The sequence below is a fragment of the Taudactylus pleione genome, unplaced genomic scaffold (genome assembly GCF_031769625.1).
Source record: "Taudactylus pleione unplaced genomic scaffold, aTauple2 ptg000207l, whole genome shotgun sequence".
Classification (NCBI taxonomy): domain Eukaryota; kingdom Metazoa; phylum Chordata; class Amphibia; order Anura; family Myobatrachidae; genus Taudactylus; species Taudactylus pleione.
In genome coordinates this window covers 184639-205525 of record NW_028284609.1, presented here as the reverse complement: position 1 = coordinate 205525, position 20887 = coordinate 184639, and the positions used below count along the sequence as shown (strand labels likewise).

The following is a 20887-nucleotide window of genomic DNA, read 5'->3' as shown; positions in this document are numbered from 1 at the left end:
CAGGGCTACAAAAGTAAGGGTAGGGCTTATTTTCAGGGTAGGTCTTATTATCGGGGAAACACGGTAGTATGACTTCCTTCAGGAAGGTAAATGCTGACCATTTTAGGGGGTTAAACATGTTTGTGTATATATTATATATACACACACACACACACACACACACACACACACACACACAGCACTGCCTGCCCACAGTCTCTTACAAGAATTAAATAACTGCAGGTAATGCAAATGTGTTTCTGGTTTTAATTTGGTATATTAATGAGCAGCACTGACAGAAGTTGTCGAGTTTTCTATCAATCTTTAGTATGTATATAGCGACAATCTGAATAATGGTATGGCAGCTCTGAGACATGTAATTCTAATGGATTGGGTATGAAATACCGGCAGTCAGGATGCCTCCTTTCAAAATACAGACAACGGCAGCCCGATGGACGGTATCCGGACAGGGGTCGGTTAAGTCTACTAACCCTCCATGTTAGTGCCTAAACCTCCCCCAGTGGTGCCTAACCCAAACCCCACTATGCTGCCTTAACCTAACTCTCCCCCACCCCCTCAACTAACAGCTAGGACGCCCCGGCTTACCTTGTGCAGAGAGATGGAGTCTGTCTAGTTTTCGGCATCGGGATTAAGATAAACGTTGGTATTTAGATGGCTATATTTAGTCCCGTGCCTGTGACGTCGGGATTTAGACTGGCGGCATCCCGTCCACCAGTCTCCTAACTACATCCCAATTCTAATGTTAAGGTTTTAAGTGTCGCTTGGTTGAAAAGTGTTTCCCCCCCCACTGTTGAACTGAAACAACATTTATTGCATAAAGAGTATAGGATGAGAACGAGTCTCCAGAGAGGTGGTGGTGGAGAAATCACATTCTGTGCTGCAAAAAGTCTGCGTGCCACCCTAAACCGAGGGATTCTCCAACGTGTGTGCATGCTCTCCTCCTTTATCTCATTTAATCTACTCATACAAAGTCAAAACTGGGAGTTACATGTGGAATGCAATATTTGGCATTTGGAAGGACTACTGCATAGATCAGAGGTTCCCAAACTCTGTCCTCAAGGCACCCTAACAGTCCAAGTTTTAAGGATATCCATGCTTGACCTCAGGTGATTTAATTATGACATCAGTCAATTTGATTTAACCACCTGTGCTCAACCATGGATATAACCTCATCCTATGTGTTTGCATCGCTTTGCATTTTGCATGCTCCATGCAACTTCAGTATCTGTCCATTAACTGTAATGTGTTGCCAATATGTACCTCAATTTTTAGCAATTTCAGAACTCACATTGAAACCACACCATCAGTCTTACTTCAGTCGCATCAGACCCAAGTTTGTGAAGGGGAGGGGAACTGCAGCTTTAGAGCTGTGTATGCAATCATAGGTCACAAAGAAGTCATTTGTTTTTTGCGGGTGCATTTTGCAATTACATTTACTTGCAACTCTGAATAAGGCCATGAGTTGGTACAGAAGGAATAGCCTACAAAACAGAGTCTTTGTATATGTCCACAATTAGGAATTTGGACAAGACCTCTACTTTGGAACAGTCAGGTGCATAAATATTGGGACATTGACAGAATTTCATATTTTGGCCTCTATTCACAACCACAATGGCTTTGAAATGAAACAAACAAGATGTGCTTTAACTGCAGACTTTCAGATTTAATTTGAGGGTAATTACATCCAAATCAGGTGAACGGTGTAGGAATTACAATGGTTTCTATATGGGCCTCCCACTTTTTAAGGGGCCAAAAGACTATCAACTCAAAAGCTATTTCATGGACAGGTGTGAGCTATTTCCTCGTTATTTCATTATCAATTAAGCAGGTAAAAGGTCTGGAGTTGATTCTAGGTGTGACATTTGCATTTGGAATCAGTTGCTGTCGACTCTCAATATGAGATCCAAAGAGCTGTTACTATCGGTGAAGCAAGCCATCATTAGGCTGAAAAATCAAAACAAACCCATCAGAGATAGCAAAAACATTAGGTGTGGCCAAATCAACTGTGTGGAACATTCTTAAAAAGAAAGAACGCACCAGAGAGCTCAGCAACACCAAAAGACCAAGACGACCACGGAAAACAACTGTGGTGGATGACAGAATAATTATTTCCCTGGTGAAGAAAAACCCCTTCACAACAGTTGGCCAAATCAAGAACACTCTCCAGGAGGTAGGTGTATATGTGTAAAAGTCATCAATCAAGAGAAGACTTCACAAGAGTGAATATAGAGGGTTCACCACAAGATGTAAACCATTGGTGAGCCACAAAAACAGGAAGACCAGATTAGAGTTTGCCAAACAACATCTAAAAAAGCCATTACAGTTCTGGAACAACATCCTATGGACAGATGAGATAAAGATCAACTTGTACCAGAGTGATGGGAAGAGAAGAGTATGGAGAAAGAAAGGAACTGCTCATGATCCAAAACATACCACCTCATCAGTGAAGCATGGTGGTGGTAGTGTCATGGCGTGGGCATGTATGGCTGCCAATGGAACTGGTTCCCTTGTATTTATTGATGATGTGACTGCTGACAAAAGCAGCAGAGTGAATTCTGTAGTGTTTCGGGCAATATTACATGCTCATATTGTCAAATGCTTAAGAACTCATTGGACGGCGCTTCACAGTGCAGATGGACAATGACCCGAAGCATACTGCAAAGCCAAGTCAATCCCCTGACCTGAATCCGATTGAGCATGCATTTCACTTGATGAAGACAAAACTGAAGGAAAAATGCCCCAAGAACAAGCAGCAACTGAAGACATTTGCAGTAGAGGCCTGGCAGAGCATCACCAGGGATGAAACCCAGCGTCTGGTGATGTCTATGCGTTCCAGACTTCAGGCTGTAATTGCCTGCAAAGGATTTGCAACAAAGTATTAAAAAGTGAAAGTTAGATTTAGGATTGTTTAGTTTGTCCCATTACTTTTGGCCCCTTAAAAAGTGGGAGGCACATATAGAAACCGTTGTAATTCCTACACCGTTCACCTGATTTGGATGTAATTACCCTCAAATTAAATCTGAAAGTCTGCAGTTAAGGCACATCTTGTTTGTTTCATTTCAAAGCCATTGTGATGGTGAAGAGAGGAAAAAATATGAAAATTCTGTCAATGTCCCAATATTTATGCACCTGACTGTATATCAAAAAGTTTTATATAAAAAATAATTTCTGATGTATCCTGATTTTAGAAAAACCTTTTACAGTGAAATACAATAACCAATAAATGCCACCACATGAGAAAACAACAATCCCCAAATATTACAAACACACTAACAGAATTGTCAATATTTATTTGATTAATAACTTACAAAAAAATGATTAAATTAACTTTTGTAAGGAGAGCTAAATTATGAAATGTACAATTTCTGTTGCTCACAATGTAGTACATCAAGACAGACAGTAGTAAAATAATACTTGGCACAGTTAAATAAATACAAAATGAAATATACATACAATTCAATATTTAAAAAAATGTATTGCAGAATTCTTGCAGTTGGCTCGTAAATATGAAATAAAAAACAAAATCCATGAAAAGAGAACAAAAAGCATGTAGGGAACAAAGGACACAGTTTCTTATTTCACTATACAAAACGTCATTCATTTCCAGATATGATTTTCCACAGATACCATTGCTCTTTTTCCAATCATGCTTTTTGTGGTAAAGTACTGCTTGAAATTAGGCAGCCAATCAGTGTAACTGTAGATTATCAGTGCATATAATTATACAGAATCAACTGTATAACTTCAGAAAAAAAGATGTGCATGAACAAAAAGACTAAAATAGCATTTATGTGCAAAACTATTGACATAGTAAAAAGAATTAGGTTAAAAAACCAAATAAAAAAAATATAGTGCAGACAGGCGTGAAAGAAGGACACTGCCGAGTTTCTAGAGACATGTGTGTAGATCTATAACTTATATTTCCAATATCAGCCACATTCCTATAATGTAGTCTGGAAATCTGAATAAAGAATAAATGCCAATTAGAAATGTTGCCCCAACCAAAGTAACCCTCAGAGATAACCGAGTACAGGTGGTCTAGCTGTGTAATGTGAATGTTAGACTACATTCCCTTAGTCTCCAATTCACCACACCCTACAGAGTTCTGAAACATAGCAATCCCTATGGAGATCATAAGGTAATAATGGTCCCAAAAATGGACTGCTAACTGGATCCTTTGAGGGGTAAAGGGGACACTTTGTAAGCGGAGTTATCCTTTATTGAAATTTGTTTTAATCTATTACCATCCATAAGATAAGGTACAGTATTACATTTTATAACTAATGGTTTAGTAAACAAACATTTATATACATAATGACTGGCAGGCCAAATATTGTTTTATTTTATTTTTTTCAACAGATACATATTCACGAAGACTTGACTTTGAATCAATGGAAATAGAAAACATGGGAAGGTTTATTTTTAACAATCTGACCTGCTGGAATAAGAGAGGACAATGTAACAAACAGGGCTGTCTAGCAAGTACGTGTGCAAATTATAATTAATAATCTCATTAAAGCAACACAAATTTTAATAGCAACAGCAATCCAGCAAGTGGTGGTTGCTTTTATACTTATTTTCTGAAAATCACTACAGGTGCGTTGGGATTGTGCTTTTTTTTCCTCAGCACCCTATTCATATGAATGGCAAGGCATTTTAGGAGCTTATCTGAAGCAGTTGATTGTGACTGCCCTTATCTGCTATGTTAGTATCTGAAGCATCAAAGACACAAATGCAGTTATATATTGTATACAGTATCTTTCATAGGAGACAGCCATCATTCAAGTACCACACATAGAATGAGAACGTGTGCAGAAATGGAACTTGCAAATTATGTGTCTGTTGTGTTAAACATACATTATATTAAACTCTAAAATACTGGAAAACACATGCTTGGTCTACGAATAGAAGGCAAGGATCAGGAATACCGCTAAAATGCTTTAATGTTCATTAGGTGACCATTACTGAAATATTACATTTGACAAGCTTGTGCCAATTGTGAGCTTACAGGGGGGAGAAAATGAAAAGCTCAACATTTACCACACAAAGTTTTTGGTTTAATACAACTAAATAAAAAAAAGAGCAGCATTATACTAACAAACACACAATGAAAAAAAATAATAAAAAAGGATCTATATACAGATAAAACATTCTTTACACTTAAGTCTGCCTCTTGTGCATAGCGGCAATTGACAAGGTTTCATCTTCCCCCTCTTTCAGCATTCTAGTTCTAGGACACTGAGGAAACAATTTATTATACAAGGAAAATGCATGCTTCGTCTGTGCCATGGGAATACGCTGGACACACCCGTGCTTTTATTTGTCAAAATGCCCTAATCAAAATGACTTTTAAAACTTCTAATAAGCCAAGAGGAACATTTTTTAGAAACTTAACGGAGTCTCTCGTGGGAAGTAATATTTCCCTTTGATGTACCAATAAATGTATATATAGTTAGGGTATTTACACATACTACATTAGTGTGGAATCACTGCTAGTATGTACACCACTGTATTTTCTCACTGTTTTGTTCCCCCTTACAATTGTACTGCAATCCCTAAAGTATCTTGCTCAACTGTCTTATTTAAAGACCCACCGAGAAGGAGACATGGGCATTCACATATATAGGGCAAAGGGCAATGATGCCTTACTAACCATAACTTAACAGATTGCTGTTATTTAAGGCGCAAGGGGATGCCATCCAATTAAAGTGTGTGTATTAACATGCAAGACGACTACACCCCGGGTTACATAGAAATGCCAATAGAAAAATGTTACATAGTAATATCTTAGCCACTTACCATTGTGAACAAATACATGGTAGCAACACAACAGAAATGTAAGAGGTAGGGGGCACATGAAATAAGTTAATCATTCATAGAAGATCACTGACCTCTTGATAAATGTTCATTTACCATGAAAGACATGCTTTGTAATCTTGTAAAGAAATCTAACCATGTATATATCTATTCCTTTCAGACCTTATTATAAAGATGTTGCTAATTTGTGCAAAATAGTCCTAATTCCAATTTGTTGTGTAAATACCATGGTAGTACTTATCTAGAAAATGAAAATATATGGATTATTTTGATAGTTCTAGGACAACATAAATAGTGACTGAAATTGGCTCTTTTTTATTAAATGGTATAAGTCCATGTAGGTACTGCTTACCTATCTTCTAAGAATAAGTCAATTCACTATTCCTGTTATGCAAGGAATAGAATTTTTTTTATTTGTACAAAACATTTATAGATTAAGTTTCTGAAAAATATTTTAAAAAAAATATTTTTTGCCAAAAAAAAACCAAACCCAGTGTAGCCTTAATCATTCATTTGTTTTAAAACAGTACTTTTTGCCTTTTCTAAAGATTTTCAAATAGGCATATTTGGCAGCCTGGTGTAATGAGAAAATAAGCAGCTTTAATATTGTGTATCACAATTTTTTTTTTTTTTAACATTTCAGCGAGTCTTGAACTATTCAAATAAGGAATGAACAAAAGGAAACAACTAGAAAAGGCCTGTTCGCTACAGATAAAGGGTATCCATGAGTTCACCTTCTGAGCGTTACTACTTAAGAAAATAACCCTGGGATTGTGGTTAGCTGAATATGTCACTAAAAGATATTACAATTAAATTTACTCCACAAAACAAGAGAAAAAATATATCATCCTTTAACCAATGTTCCTAAACAACTATAAATCTTCTGTACAGAGGCCCATGAGACAGGATGCTATTTGTGTCTATGGCATTTTTACTTTAATTAACCAGAAATGTAGTGTGAAATTTTTAAAGCAATTATATGGAATGAATGTTTGAACATAGTGATGTCATAGCACAAAACCACATCTGTCCATGCAAAGATTTTCATTGTTTAACGTGTACACTAACTATAGTTACAGGACGATGGTTATCATATGCAGGATTCTCTTATCTCTTTATGCAATTCACAAAACTTATACTGAGGTGACTTTATGGATTGCAAACAAACTTCAGTGTTATATATCAGGAAAAAAAGAACAACGAAAACAAAACAAAAACTTGGCTTTTAGGTCTGTTACTTATGTTTTTTTAAGACTCAACAGAGATTATCACAACAGTTTGTTAATTTTTTTTTCTTTTATCTTCTCACAATATAAAAGTGTGACTGATCAAATCAAATGACGCACTGTAAGAATTTTTACCTAAACACTTATTTTTTTTTTTTTTTTTCAGTGCACAACCACTATAACATTTCAGCATTATAAAGTATCTTAGAATATATAGATGTGCCTTTAGACGTTTACATCCCCCATACTAGCATAGAGAGATACTAATTGCACAATGTGAAACAAAATGGAAGGAAATAGACCACTATATCTTTTACTCTACATGTGTCCAGTGCTGTCTTTTCAGTATGAAACCGCTTTATCCAGGATGTGAGCAGCAGGTCCAGTCATCAAAAATGCTGAGCAAGATCTCAATGACCAATTTTACAGATTTACTATGGAGTTTCCTCATGATCCTCCTATAGAACACTACTTGCATGCAAATGCAGACGACTGATCGACTGCAGAAAGGGAAATTTAACATAGAGATTCTACGATCAAGAAACAGATGGTAAGAACAGCTGACCGTTATAAAATGTTGGAAACATACATTCAGTTTTTAAACCTTATCCTCATGTGCCCGTCTCAGCAAGTTAACTCAACAGGCTAAATGGGCAATAAAAACTAACTCTTGATTCTTCAGCCCAGCATCAAGACTCACATGTGCAATGATACTATAATAGAAGTACAACTGTGGGAGATCACATTACAGGAATAAAATGCCACAGTATCATAGATCAAGCCAGGCCACAATAGGGGATTATGATGGCCGTATTACACAGCCTTACTCCACTGGGTGTATTGAGAAAGAAAAAGGGCAACAAATAGATTTTGTTCAAGCAGAATAAGAAAAGCATGTAGCCAGAACAATGCCATGCTTTGTTTTGAATGGTGCAAATAAATAATATAAAAAAAAACAACAAAAACACAGATTTCAAAATTCACGGTTGTTCAAATTAATCCCAATACAAGGATCTGTTAAAATCCTCCTCCTGATCTTCTTCCTCTACATCAGTGCGGGCAGAAGGTCCTGTCCATGGTCACGGTGGTTGATAAAATGCTGACAGAGAAGGTACTGTAAGATTCATCAATAGCCCTACAAACAGCATGCTATAGTTCAGGGGGCAAGTTTTCGCAAGAGACTAACAGACATATTCAGGCACCACCCGTATAGGATCATGTCAGAATGGTGGCTCTACAGAGACTACACCAGCTGGTAGCCTGAGCCTGATGTTTGTTCATACTCTATTGTGTACTGCCGTGTCCAGTCCACGGTTACAGGGCGGAAGAGGCCACAGCATCGGAATTCAAAGAAGTCTATGATATTTCTGATACATCCATGGCTGTAACATTAAAATAATAATAAAAAGTTACACAATTTATATGGACGACCACTGAAGCATCTAAACTGTGTTACTATATAATGGGAAAATATATAAAAAAATATAAATGGAAATTATGATGAACAACAAAGTATTAGCAAATTACTAATGTCAAACATTATCTACACATTAAGGGTGAGAAAACTAGCGCCATATGAAATCCACCCCGGGTTTTAGTGGTGCCTGTATGCTTGTCTGACAAGTACAGCGCACCCTGTATATGCAATATAACAAAATATCAAATGAGACACTTATGTGGGGTACACACCTGACCGACTACAACACCCAAAGAGCGATTTTGTAAGCATACACACTTACCAATCGCAGCTCTATATGTTTGGCAAGACATCACAACTGGGCAGACATTTAAATTTCCCCACCCAGTTGTGATGTCAGTTCCAGTATAAATGATCGGTCGTCCGTACACACTGGCAGATGCGCACGATCTATCGTCAAGATATATAGCATCTGCCATGCTGCACGGCCGACGCAATACATCTGCGAACAACATAGTTCAGATATATTGTGTGTACACACCCGCAGATTTACGAACAATATTGTGTACCCAGCATTAGGCAATTAACCCATCAGAAAAACAAAAATACTTAAAACAAAAAGCAATACATAAAACGAAAACACTCGTGTATCCTTGGCCGACAATTAGGTTTTTGTCTCAGATTTTTGCAGTTTAGCATTTCATATAAACAGCAAAAGATAGAAAATAAAATATATATGAAGATGTATATGTAACACTACAGAGTAGATATGATTAATGCTACTTGTCTCCAGTTTGACAGCGTGGTTAAGAACATAATACTACCAAAACAAAATAATTTCCCCTCTTACCAAGGATCTAATAAAAATATAACTATCTGCTTACTTGAAAGGGCTTTCAATGGATGTGGTTGTGACTTTGAAATGCTTGTATCGCCTTGCATTCATCCGTTCATTAGTAGTAATTCCCAAACAAGATATCTATAAAATAATGTCACTGGGTTAATGTTAACAGAGGTTATTATAAAGCAAGCCAAAGACGACATTAGTAAACAATGTCTGAGGATTGAGAGATCTTACACATTTCAGATAAAACTGGACGGGGGAGAGATGCTCCACCCAAGAACAGAAAGACTGGCTGTATATCCAATATGACGTGTCAGCGGAAGTTGCTTGGGTCCAATGGACAGGGGATAAGGGCCACATGTTAATGTGTTCATGTGAAATTATGGTAGTCTACGGTCCCAAATGATATCAGACAGATCCTAGTAATATAGCCATTAACCAGAATGCACGGGCACCTTTAGATTAATTACTTACCAATTAGTTGTTTTTTTAAATCGCACTGCTCACAAATTATCCTCTTTTGTAACAAATGGCACAATATGGGAACTTAACATATATTTGTGAATGTCATAAGGGGTCTCCATCTTGGATCAAGTTTTAGGCTCAATTTAAGCACCCAACCCTATTTATAGTAAGGCACAGCAGAATGTCTTCCTTACCTGGTACATCTGACACATCAGTAACACTGCCACCCACATTAAGTGAAACACACTATTGAGGAACATCCAGAACATCCATGGTGAACAGGTGGCAATTTGTGTCACATATGTCCAAAATCCATCCTTATTGTATGTTGTGTCACAGTGTATTCCCCAATCTAGAAAAGTAAGTCATTATTATGTTGTCATCTAAAACAATAATACATAACTGTAACCTCAGCAAGCACGTGATCATTTAACATGTCTTTTTGTAGATAGACAGTAAGCAACATCTCTGTTGCCTCGCCTAATAATCCGCACTACACTAGCATAAAGATCTGTAATGCTGCATACACACGTAAAGATTTTCTGTCCAACCATCCAACTAGTTGATTGGTTGGAATGAAAATCTGTTAATGTATGAAAGCAAATGACAATCAGCAATTTGCTCCCAAATTCTGGAAAATGGCCAAAAACTGTTTGAACAAATTGTTTACATCAAACGTTTAACAAAACTTGTCTGACGACTATTTTTATCTGTTTTCTGGCATTTAGGAGCAAATTGCTGATCATTTACTCCCATACATTACCAGATTTTCATTCCAACCAATCAACTAGTTGGATGGTTGGACAGAAAATCTTTACGTGTCAATGAAGCATAAGTCTTAAACCATGTATAATGTTTTTGTAAAATAGCAAAGACATTCCTAAAAATTGCATGTCGTTTGCTAATTAATTACTCCAATTTGTATACATCTGATTTAATCTAAATCAACTTAATAATGCACAATAAATCTCTTGTTAATGCAAACAATTCAGAGATGGACAAAACTACATCCTAATGCCAAATAAGAAGCCTAATTATGCATTTCGATTTTGCCACAGAGGTCTGGTAAATAAACCAGATCTGCACCTGATACAGTTTCAGTTCATTATAGAGTACACAAATACGTATCAATTTGTAATCATTCCAAGGCAATTCATTTCAGTAACCCGAGCGCGCGCAAAATGCATACTCACAGGAAATACAGCCATATATCATCCAACAAATCATGCAGAGGAGGAAAAAAAGATACCCCATGAAATAGCGATGGTTTCCTGCACCTATATAATACGGAAGATATAAACGATTAGCAGCCCAATATTTACGTTTCATTAACTAGTGCATACAATCTTATTCCATGTATATGGATGTATAATCAGTCATAGACTGACCCGTCCATCTAGCCCAAACTGAGTCATCAAGCTGCCAGTGTAATCAGGAATGCAGTTCCCAAGTCCAGGAAAACCACCTCCTGTTGCTATAGTTTGACCAAACATAATTTTAATAGTGGCAATTTTTTTTCATCCATTTTAAATAAAGATCTCATTAATGAGATCAGTATATTGGCTAGACATTCATAATGTCGACATGGTCATCACGACGACAGTGAACATATCAACATGTTCATCATGTCAACACTGAACAAGTCGGCATTCAGCATGTTAACACTGATAATAAGTAGATATGGTCAGAATGACGTAACCCTAACACTATCCCTAACGTAAACCTTCTGTCAATGTCAACATTTTTCAGGTGACAATATTTATGATATTGACATTTTAACAATGTCAACTTGCTGGTGTCGGCATTGTCAATGTTAACAATGTAACTGCGAACATATATATAATCATTGTTCTTTATTATGTAGATGAAGTGGTAACAGACTGAACCTTTAAATGTTGCAATTTTGAATAATGAAATAGAAGTAAAAAGGTTTCACTTGGAACATTTACCATTGTGTTCAGCAACACAGAAAACATGGTCAAAGTAACTCAAAATCAGGCAACTTTAACCAACTGGTTTCTCCATACCCCAAAACCTTTACTAGATACATTGGCTTGTCTATCTGGCTTCCGTCTCAGTTTTTCACTAAGGCCTTTGTATAAACTAGATAAGCCGTTTATAACCACACCTACGAGGTGAACAATAAAAAGTTAAATCTACAGAGCAGTTTTAGACCATACCCTAAGCTAACAAACATTCACTCTTCTTTGTAACATGCGAGGCAATTCATTTACACACAAGCTGCTATCGGCAGCTCGTGATGCACATTATGGTAGGCTGATCTCTACTTGCATCTTCCTGCACTGCAGGCAGAACTCAGCCTCTGATGGAATAACTCACAAAGCCGCTGGCACTTGCATGTAGTTGATGGAAGGGACAACATTAAGTTGTCTCAAGGTGGATACCCCCTTTAAATAGTCCATGTGGGTGTGGTATATTTTGTCGACATTCACGATGTTGATGTTCAATAGGTTAATATATAACTTCGACACGAATGTAATGACGACATTATTGAAATATCAACAATGTGTTTTACATGTACTTCCAACCCTAACGGTAACTCTAACGCATATTAATGCAAGTGTGATTTTTTTTTTTATTGTTTTACAGATTGAAATATAATTTAAATTAAATATTACAACAAAATAGAGCAACCTAGGCAAATTGTACATAATATTGTAATATATTTGCTTGTAACAAGAAATATTTTCTCTGAATTCAATCATCCTTCTTCAAAACAAGACATTCAATTCCACGGTTGATTTGACACACATACAATGTCCTAAAAATCAGCAATTAATTTGAAAAATATAAAGTATACTTACCGACACAATTGCCGACCCAAGGACAATGATGGTCAAACTTTGCTATACAACGATTGCAAATGCCACAGTGTTTAGATCGTACAGGTTTTCTTATCTATAAACCAATGTGTGGATAGCAATTTAATACATTTGTTACGGAGATGATTTAAATAAATAAATAAATCAGATGAAAAGAGCACAATCACTTTTACCAATAGTGATGCAGCAGTGTGGAGACAAATCATTTGGTCAGGACAGTGGGCCTGATTCAGAGATGCATGCAGGTCATGCACGGCTGCCATTTCTCATGGATTCGCAAGTGCGCAAATATGTAAATGTGTCAGCTTGAGCATTTCTCTTGTGTATTTCCATGTGAAGGACTGAGCAAACCTTGCAACACCCACTTTGCATATGTGAGAAATGCTCAACTGCGCTGATGGATCCAATCTACACCACATCTGCTCCCCCAGCAGCCCCTGTCTGGCGCACAGCCTCCCTTGTAACTTTCTCGAAATATAGCCACTATGGCTGAGGTCGGTCCTGCGAAAGAACACAGATGCATGCCAAAACAGGCCCATGAAACTCCCATAATATGCCTGTACCACCACCTCTTTTTGCGATCACTTTAGGTCATATCCCAGTCTCCATCCTGAAATGCACATGGATCGCAGATGCGGTCTCAAAGCCATAACAATTTCGTACACAAATGTGAACGTTATTGCACACATTGGTTCGCACGTGCGCAGTAAGAGTTTTCTGGACTGAGCATACGTAGTGGTAAAACGTTGCTCAATTGCACAAACATCGGCGCTGCATGCACCTCTTAATCAGGCCCACTGTCAACACAATTTATAAAAAGCCTCTTGCAGTCATCTCATATTAAGCATTTTAATATTTTACTTATAAGCTGTAAAATAAAACTGCATTGACAGTTTTCAAAATAAGAGAATGACATTAATAGGATGCATCCTATTAACATCATTTTTTTATTTTAAAAACAGTTAATGCAATTTACGATTAACTAAAGTAGTGATGGTCGTTGATGGTTTTAAACCATCGTTAGAAAACAATAGATGGTTTAGACATTGATGGGTGAGTGCTGTGCACGAGCAGCCCTCAACCATCGCACCGGTGTCGCCGATGTTCACAGCATTGGGCGATGCATCATCCATGGAAAAACCCTGCTTGGCATCGGCCAAAGACCAATGGTTGTGGACCATCAATAGCCATCCTTACATCGATGCCACACCATCCATGGCAAACACTTGCCAAAGGCCATAGACCATCAATGGTTGTGAACCATCGATAGACATCCCTACACTAAAGCTTTTACACTCCATAAGGAGGTTTAATATAATTTTTAATTCTGGTCTATAACTTTCCCCTTCTCCGCTTTAATCTCATGTTGAAATGTTGCTTTATCTGTTATTGCTCATGTCATAACTCAATCTATATAAACTGAATGACAGCGTATGAAGACTCACCAAACAGGTACTGCAGAATATACTCAGATCTAGACTGCCAGTCTCCGCAAGCTCTACAATTGTCTAGTAAGGACAAAAAGCATAGAAAATGTAGTCATCCTAGATACAGCACACTACCATACAGCAAACAAAACAGTTGAGGATGTAGAGAAGCATTCTATTGACTGTGGTACAATACAAACAGAATTCTAGTTACCTACAGTACATATAATTGAGAGGTTTATGTAGCAAGCAGTGAAAAGCATGGATAAGTGGTGGAGAGGTTGCCTATAGCAACCAATCAGCTTTGAAGTAACATTTATCAAGTACAGTCTATAAAATAATAGTTAGGAGCTGATTTTTTTGCTACAGGCAACTTCTCCACGCTTTACACTGCTTAATACATAAACCCCCAAGAGAGAATTTGAATAATTACAATACAGAGAACATTTGAAAAATGTTAAAATGACAGATCATTTTAGCAGCCACTATGCAATACAGAAAGCAATTTAGTTATGTATACAACTTTAAAGAGACCATTCTAGAGGACAATACAATGAGTATCCTAGGGTCTGAGGTGTCTACAGGATATACAGTGGGCATCCTAGCGGCCATGTATACAGTCAATACAAGGGGGCATACTAGGGAATGATGTGTATGCACAATACAGTGGGCATTTTTGCGGCCAATACATATACACAGTACAGTGGGCATTTTTGTGGCCAATACATATTGTTTACACAATACAGTGGGCATCCTAGTGACCGAAATACAATACAATGTCCCTCCAAAATCTCTGTTGGCTTTAACTTTATGAATACATTGTGCAGATGGCCTGTTTTACTGGTTCAGGAATATACTACTTAATGTTCATTCTAGGTCTGGCGCACATCTGAAAAGGGGGCGTTGTCACGAGAAAAGGGGGCTAGTCTTTAAGACGCACCCCCTTTTCATCACTCGTGTGGGTGCGCCCGGCACTTACGGACATGCAGGGCCACCCCCAAGTTCTCCCTTGCACCAATATTTTTCCCTCCCACGGGACACTGTGGCCCACGGGTGGGGACGTCACCTAGCAGTTTGTTTTAGCGGGGAGCTGCCAAAAGGGGAGGGCGCATTCTGCCTTTTTGAAATCGGGCAGGGCGCGGCGCCCCGCTAAAACAGCCTAGTGGGAAAGCTTATATTGCTCGCGTTAATTATTGATTATATGAAGTTGCATGCTGTATTTAGCACACAGTACAATGAAAAGAGCTGCTATGGCAGCTCACTGCTCAAGGTAAGGAGAAAATTATTATTTGCTATTTTTTTTCCAAAGTTTTTTTTTTATACTAATAGGAACAGCCCGGAGAAGCTTATGTATACATGACTGAGAAAATCCAACACGCACAAAATGAAAAATACAAGCATAGACATTTGCTATTTCAAAATTTAAACAGATAAAACTGTTCAAAAAAAATAAAAAAAAGTTATGCCCAGGGAATCAAGGATTACTTTTACCTTTTTCTTTTGTTCCTCTGTGGCCTTTATAATGCCAGGATCGGATTTCCAAGATTTGCCAAAATTGTAAAACAGGGCAACACTATTAGCCAAGAATGGGAGATGGATGAACAGAAAGTTCAGATGTGCTGTGAGTTAAGGGAATGTAATAAAAAGTAGGAGAGAAAAATACAGTTTAACAAATAAAGGATATTTGGTCTGTTTATTTATGGAAAGTCACATACCAATATAAACTCTGGGAAGCGGTCTTCACCACAGGGTAAAATGGTTCAGGTTATACATTCAATACTGAAATCGGGCAGCAGCTGTGAATATACTTGAAAGATTCGGACTTGCATTTATCTATATTATTTTTTTTTAGTATCATGTGATATAAGGAGTACACAAAACAGACTGCTAACTCGAGACAAGTCTTTAGTCATGAGACCATCATATGAATAAACATTCCTGTACATTCCCGAGTTGCAGCATCTTTTGTTTTGTTAACTGTATCATACCTAAAGATTACATTTCACTTTCTAGATCTTCCTACAAGTGACTTGATGAGGCTGCGTGGAATCTGAACTTTACTTCACTACTGACACCCTATCCATCTACACAGGGGTTGGGTATGAGTTCCCGACAGCGGCATCCATACAGTGAAAATCCTGACAGTGTTAGGTAAGTATACTACCACTAACCCCAACCCACCCCTCTTAGTACCTACCCTTCCCCCTACTGTCTTACCCTAACCCCCGATACTTACCTTCGTGATGCCGGCAGTCAAGATACTGGAACCGGGATCCCAACGCTGTCGGGATTCCAGCGCCATTAGATAGTCGGCATCACCTATACAGACAAAGCCCAGGTAACACCTACCCTATTAGCGGGACAGCATACTGGAAAATGTATTTTTCATAAATTGTAAGCGTATTTGGTAGCTCTTAAGAAATATGGTAAGCACATTTCTGTAATAGAAGCTCTTGTGGCCATCAGTATATGTCTTATTGTGCTTCAATACAAGAGCAGGAAAGTTCAGCAAGAGCTCTAGGAGTGGGTCAGTGCAAAGTGGGTAGAGGAAATGAGAGCAGGCAATTCCTTCTACATCACTTCACTTATCTTAAAAAAAAACAAAAAACCTCCCAAACCAACCTCTCCGCTCTGCACAAGATCTGCGTCTCTCATCCACACTCATTACCTGCTCCCATTCATGATTATAGGACTTTTTTCGGGCTGCACCCACTCTGTGGAATGTCCTACGCACAGTAAGATTTTCCTCTCGTCTCCAAACCTTCAAGCGTTCCATGAAAAAAACTCATCTCTTCAGGCAAGCTTATCAAATTCCTGAAACACCCACATAACCTTTATAAGCTATCCTGCTCCATTACATCCCTATACAGTCCACACAACTCTACATAGTTTCGCTTTATTCACTTTTACATCCTCTGTGTGACTGCGTCATACGGGCCACCAAGAACCTCTGCAACCTGGCTGACCAATATGCAATAGGTAGAACTACAGATGTGCCCTTGCTCATCTAGCCTCAATACGCACGGTATGCCTGTCATGAGTTAGTCGCCAAGCCCCGTGCAACTCTGCCAGCATTGGACATCTGTTTTTGCCGGACATGTGTCTAAGTCGCAATGTGATGCAGTTAGGACGCACCAGGTGACTGTGGATTAATTCAATATGTGACACATTCATATATCTATGTGCAAACGGAACTTGGTATGGAAGAAAAGCTGCGGCCGTCGCCTCGTAGCACTTCACATGCTGATTATGAGACTAAGGGACAAATTCAATTAGGCGATAAAATTGTCTGATTTCGCAAAAAAAAAAAAAAAAAAAAGAGGCGAAAAAGGACATGCAGGAAATTGAATCTGTACCCCAAAAAATGGCTGACGTACATCGGAAATTAATTTAGAAGTGTATTATTGGCTTACATAAAAGTATTTAGGGTACTTAAATTGCGACGGCTGGCAGTTATTTGCATATATATAAAAAATGTGAAAAAACTTAATCAAGAAAGATATTTTTTTTTTTCCAGGAAATTACCGTTCCACGTAATTTGGGGGCACGTAAAAAAAAAAAAAAAAAAAAAAAAACTTGCCGCAACCACCTGCAATGTTTAAAGCACTTGGCGCATCAGTTTATCGCCAAATTACGCAGCTTACGAAAAACTTTTGGGGTAATTTATCATTTGGAGGGGTGTCTACAGGGTTCTGAAAAAAAATCCCCATATTTTTAGGCAAAAAAAGGGATTTGCATTTTCTTTTTTTTTTTTTTAACTTTGCCTGCTTTACATTATCCAATTATCGCGGGTGCAATAATTTGCTGCGAAATCGGCCGATTTTATCGTTGACGATAAAATCAGCCGATTTCGCACCTAATGGAATCCGGCCCTAAGTCCCACACAAATATAGAAATGTCACATCTCAAATTAATCGATAGTGTTTCCTGGTGCATCCTAGTCACATCACGACTTATTCCGTATTCAATTAGAGGCAAAAAGTCAGAAGTTTCGCCTGTCCGACTTTCCGCCTCCTTCGCCAGTTTCAGAGGCGAAAACTTTTTGTGCGCGTCCCCGCTTTTCGCCCTATTCAATTCCAAAACACGCGAAAACAGAAAGCAGCGAATGCGTAACAGGTGGAAAGTAGTCAGAGGTGGGGAAATCAGTCTGTACCCCCCAAAAAATGCACTAAAATAGGGAATCAATGTATATGTGCACTAATAGCCCTAATAAAATTGTTTGGGGTACTAAAGTAGTTTAAATTGCTTCTTATTAGCGTCTTGGCACAAGTGGTGAAGAATGGCATAAAGCAGTATTTTTTGGTGAAAAAAATGTTTCTAAAGTGAACTTTTAAAAATATCAAATATGCACCTGCAATCCCAAAAACACCTGACCCATCCTTGCAGACCCCCAAGAAGTCTATTTCGATAGTTTTTATACTTGTCCCCCCCCCCCCTTTTTTTACTTTTTCACCCCAAAAATGAAAATACTTTTTTGGGGTGTTCTTAGGTTTTGTTTTTGCCAGATTTGTCCTTTGGGGGGCTGTCCCAGGGGTTCTGGTTCGTTTCCCCAGCTTTGCACCCCAAAATAAAGATTTTGCACTTCTTTTCACCTGCTATTCATAGGCAAATCTTTTTTGCCTATTAAATTGCATTGAGTTTCCGCTTAGGCGAATTCCGTCTGGAATTGAATTTGGAGATGAGTTCTGACCAGGTGAAAAGCGGCAAAAGGCAAAACTTTTTTTTGAATACGGGCCTTAGACGTATTTTTGACAAAAAAAAAAAAAAAAGAAGACGCCCAACACTAGCAGGACAAGGGACACAGAGGGGCTGTTTGTCGCAACTGCAGCAAAGGACACATCTGTATCATTTTGTATCAATGTCTATTTCCCTATAGATTGTAAGCTTGCGAGCAGGGCCCTTTTACCTTTATGTCTTTTTGTTATTACCCAGTCTTGTTTTATTACTGTTTGTTCCCAATTGTTAAGCCCAAGGGATTATTGCTGTGCTATATAATAATTTGGGAGATACATACAGTAGGAGATTTTTGTGGGCATTCAATTGGATGTAGTAAAATAAGTTTTCTTGCGAAAATTTAACGGAACAGTTTTCGAAACAAAACCCTTTTTGCATGTATGCACGCTCCCATTTATCAAGGGAAAACTGGCAAAAACTCATTCTCCCTAAAGGGGATGATTACAAGCAAAGAAAAAAAAAAAAAAAAGGGAAAATCTGCTTGTACCCGAAAAAAGGTACACTAAGATAGGGAAATGGTCTACAATTCTGTTAGTATATCTAATACACGAGGAAAAAAAGCAGCACAATAATCAGGTACCAATAATAATATAAAAATGGTGAATAATCAGCTTGGGTATATAATAAATTAATTACATACAAAAAAAACATAAGTAGTTTAAAATACTATGTAAATGCTGGTTGGAGCTCGTACCATTTAAACAAGTTCACAGATCCAAAGCTACACAGTGATACCATATTGTTCATAAAATATACACAGTAACAGATTATTGTAACAGACCTGTTTAGTTAGTATGAAATGATGGCTAAAATGTAGCACTAAAAATAAGTCCTAGTAATCAGGATGCCTCTGTAGCAGTGTTTCCCAACCTCGGTCCTCAAGGCACACTAACAGTCCAGATTTTAGTGATATCCTTGCTTGAGCACAGATGGCTTAACCAAAATAACTGAGGTACTAATTAAGACACCTTTGCTTAAGTATGGCTATCCTTAAAACCTGGACTGTTATACCCCTTTTACACTAAACAAATAACCCGGGTTATTGCCAGATCGATCCGGTTGAGGCTCTGTGTGAACGGCTCCCAAAAAAATAACCCGGGTCGATTTACCAGGCAATCTTACTCGGGTTGAGAGCAGGGTTGAAAACGGGTTGTTCCCGGGTCGTGAGGCAGTGTAAACGGGTGCTACCCTGCTTATTTGACCCGGCTAGCTCTGAAAGATGCTGATTGGAGCTTCTGGGGCACTGGCAGATGATGTAATTTGTCAGTGCCCTGCATAGAGAGACTCACATGAAGCCATCGCTTGCCTGCCTAACCTCCTGCACCACAGCAGCCTGACCAGCAGCCAAAAATGCAGGCAGGCACACAGCCTGCCACAGCCAGAACTGCAGCCTGCACCACAGCCTGACCAGCAGCCACAAACGCAGGCTGATACACAGCCTGCCACAGCCAGAACAGCAGCCTGTGGCAATACTGGAAACAGTCCCCACCCCTCTCTTTTGCTGTCTTTTGTGACCATCTTTGTCAGACCTTAAAGCAGACCATTTTTAATGACTTCTATAGAGAAAAGCAGGGATTACCAGGGTTCAGTGTAAACAGGGCAAACCCGGGAATAACCCGGGTCGAGTTGCAGTGTAAACGGGGTCTGAAGCAGAGTTCAACCCGGGATTGACCAGTGTTCAAATTCCAGGGTCGGACCCGGGATTTTGGTGTAAAAGGGGTATTAGTGTGCCTTGAGGACCATGGTTGGGAACCCCTGCTCTATAGGTTAGCTGGATCCTATGTAAATGTGGCAGTTCACAATGACAACAGTCTCACCTGTGCAAAACAGTGTAGAAAGGCAAGTTCAAATCATGTCCATCTAATTGAATAATATCTTTGCTGCAATCAATTTTAACAGTGTAATCCACATAAGAGAATTCCTTTGATATGCTACGTATTGTACTCCAATGGGGCGATGATTACCTCGCAGGAATAGGCTGCTTGTTACTTTGCATTGAATTTGCGGAGAGCAGTGTGGATGTGCTCAGGTTGCCACTTGGAAACAATGGTAATTCGTACATATACTGTCTCTAGTCCTTCCACCGCTAATAGATAGATTTGAGGTGCATCGGC

General features: G+C 38.5%; 1 protein-coding gene across 2 annotated transcripts in view; it reads right to left on the bottom strand.

Annotated features, from left to right (window-relative positions):
• Nucleotides 1-3311: 3311 nt before the first annotated feature.
• ZDHHC17 (zDHHC palmitoyltransferase 17) overlaps nt 3312-20887 on the bottom strand; it is an 86803-nt gene continuing 69227 nt past the window's right edge. For both annotated transcript variants that reach the window (XM_088478091.1, XM_088478090.1), the window contains 7 exons: nt 15531-15655; nt 14058-14120; nt 12595-12688; nt 10963-11046; nt 9964-10121; nt 9345-9439; nt 3312-8425 (listed from right to left, as the gene is read on the bottom strand). In XM_088478091.1, the coding sequence (XP_088334217.1) occupies nt 8287-8425; nt 9345-9439; nt 9964-10121; nt 10963-11046; nt 12595-12688; nt 14058-14120; nt 15531-15655 (758 nt within the window). In that variant the 3' untranslated portion in view covers nt 3312-8286. The remainder of the gene's footprint in view (nt 8426-9344; nt 9440-9963; nt 10122-10962; nt 11047-12594; nt 12689-14057; nt 14121-15530; nt 15656-20887) is intronic.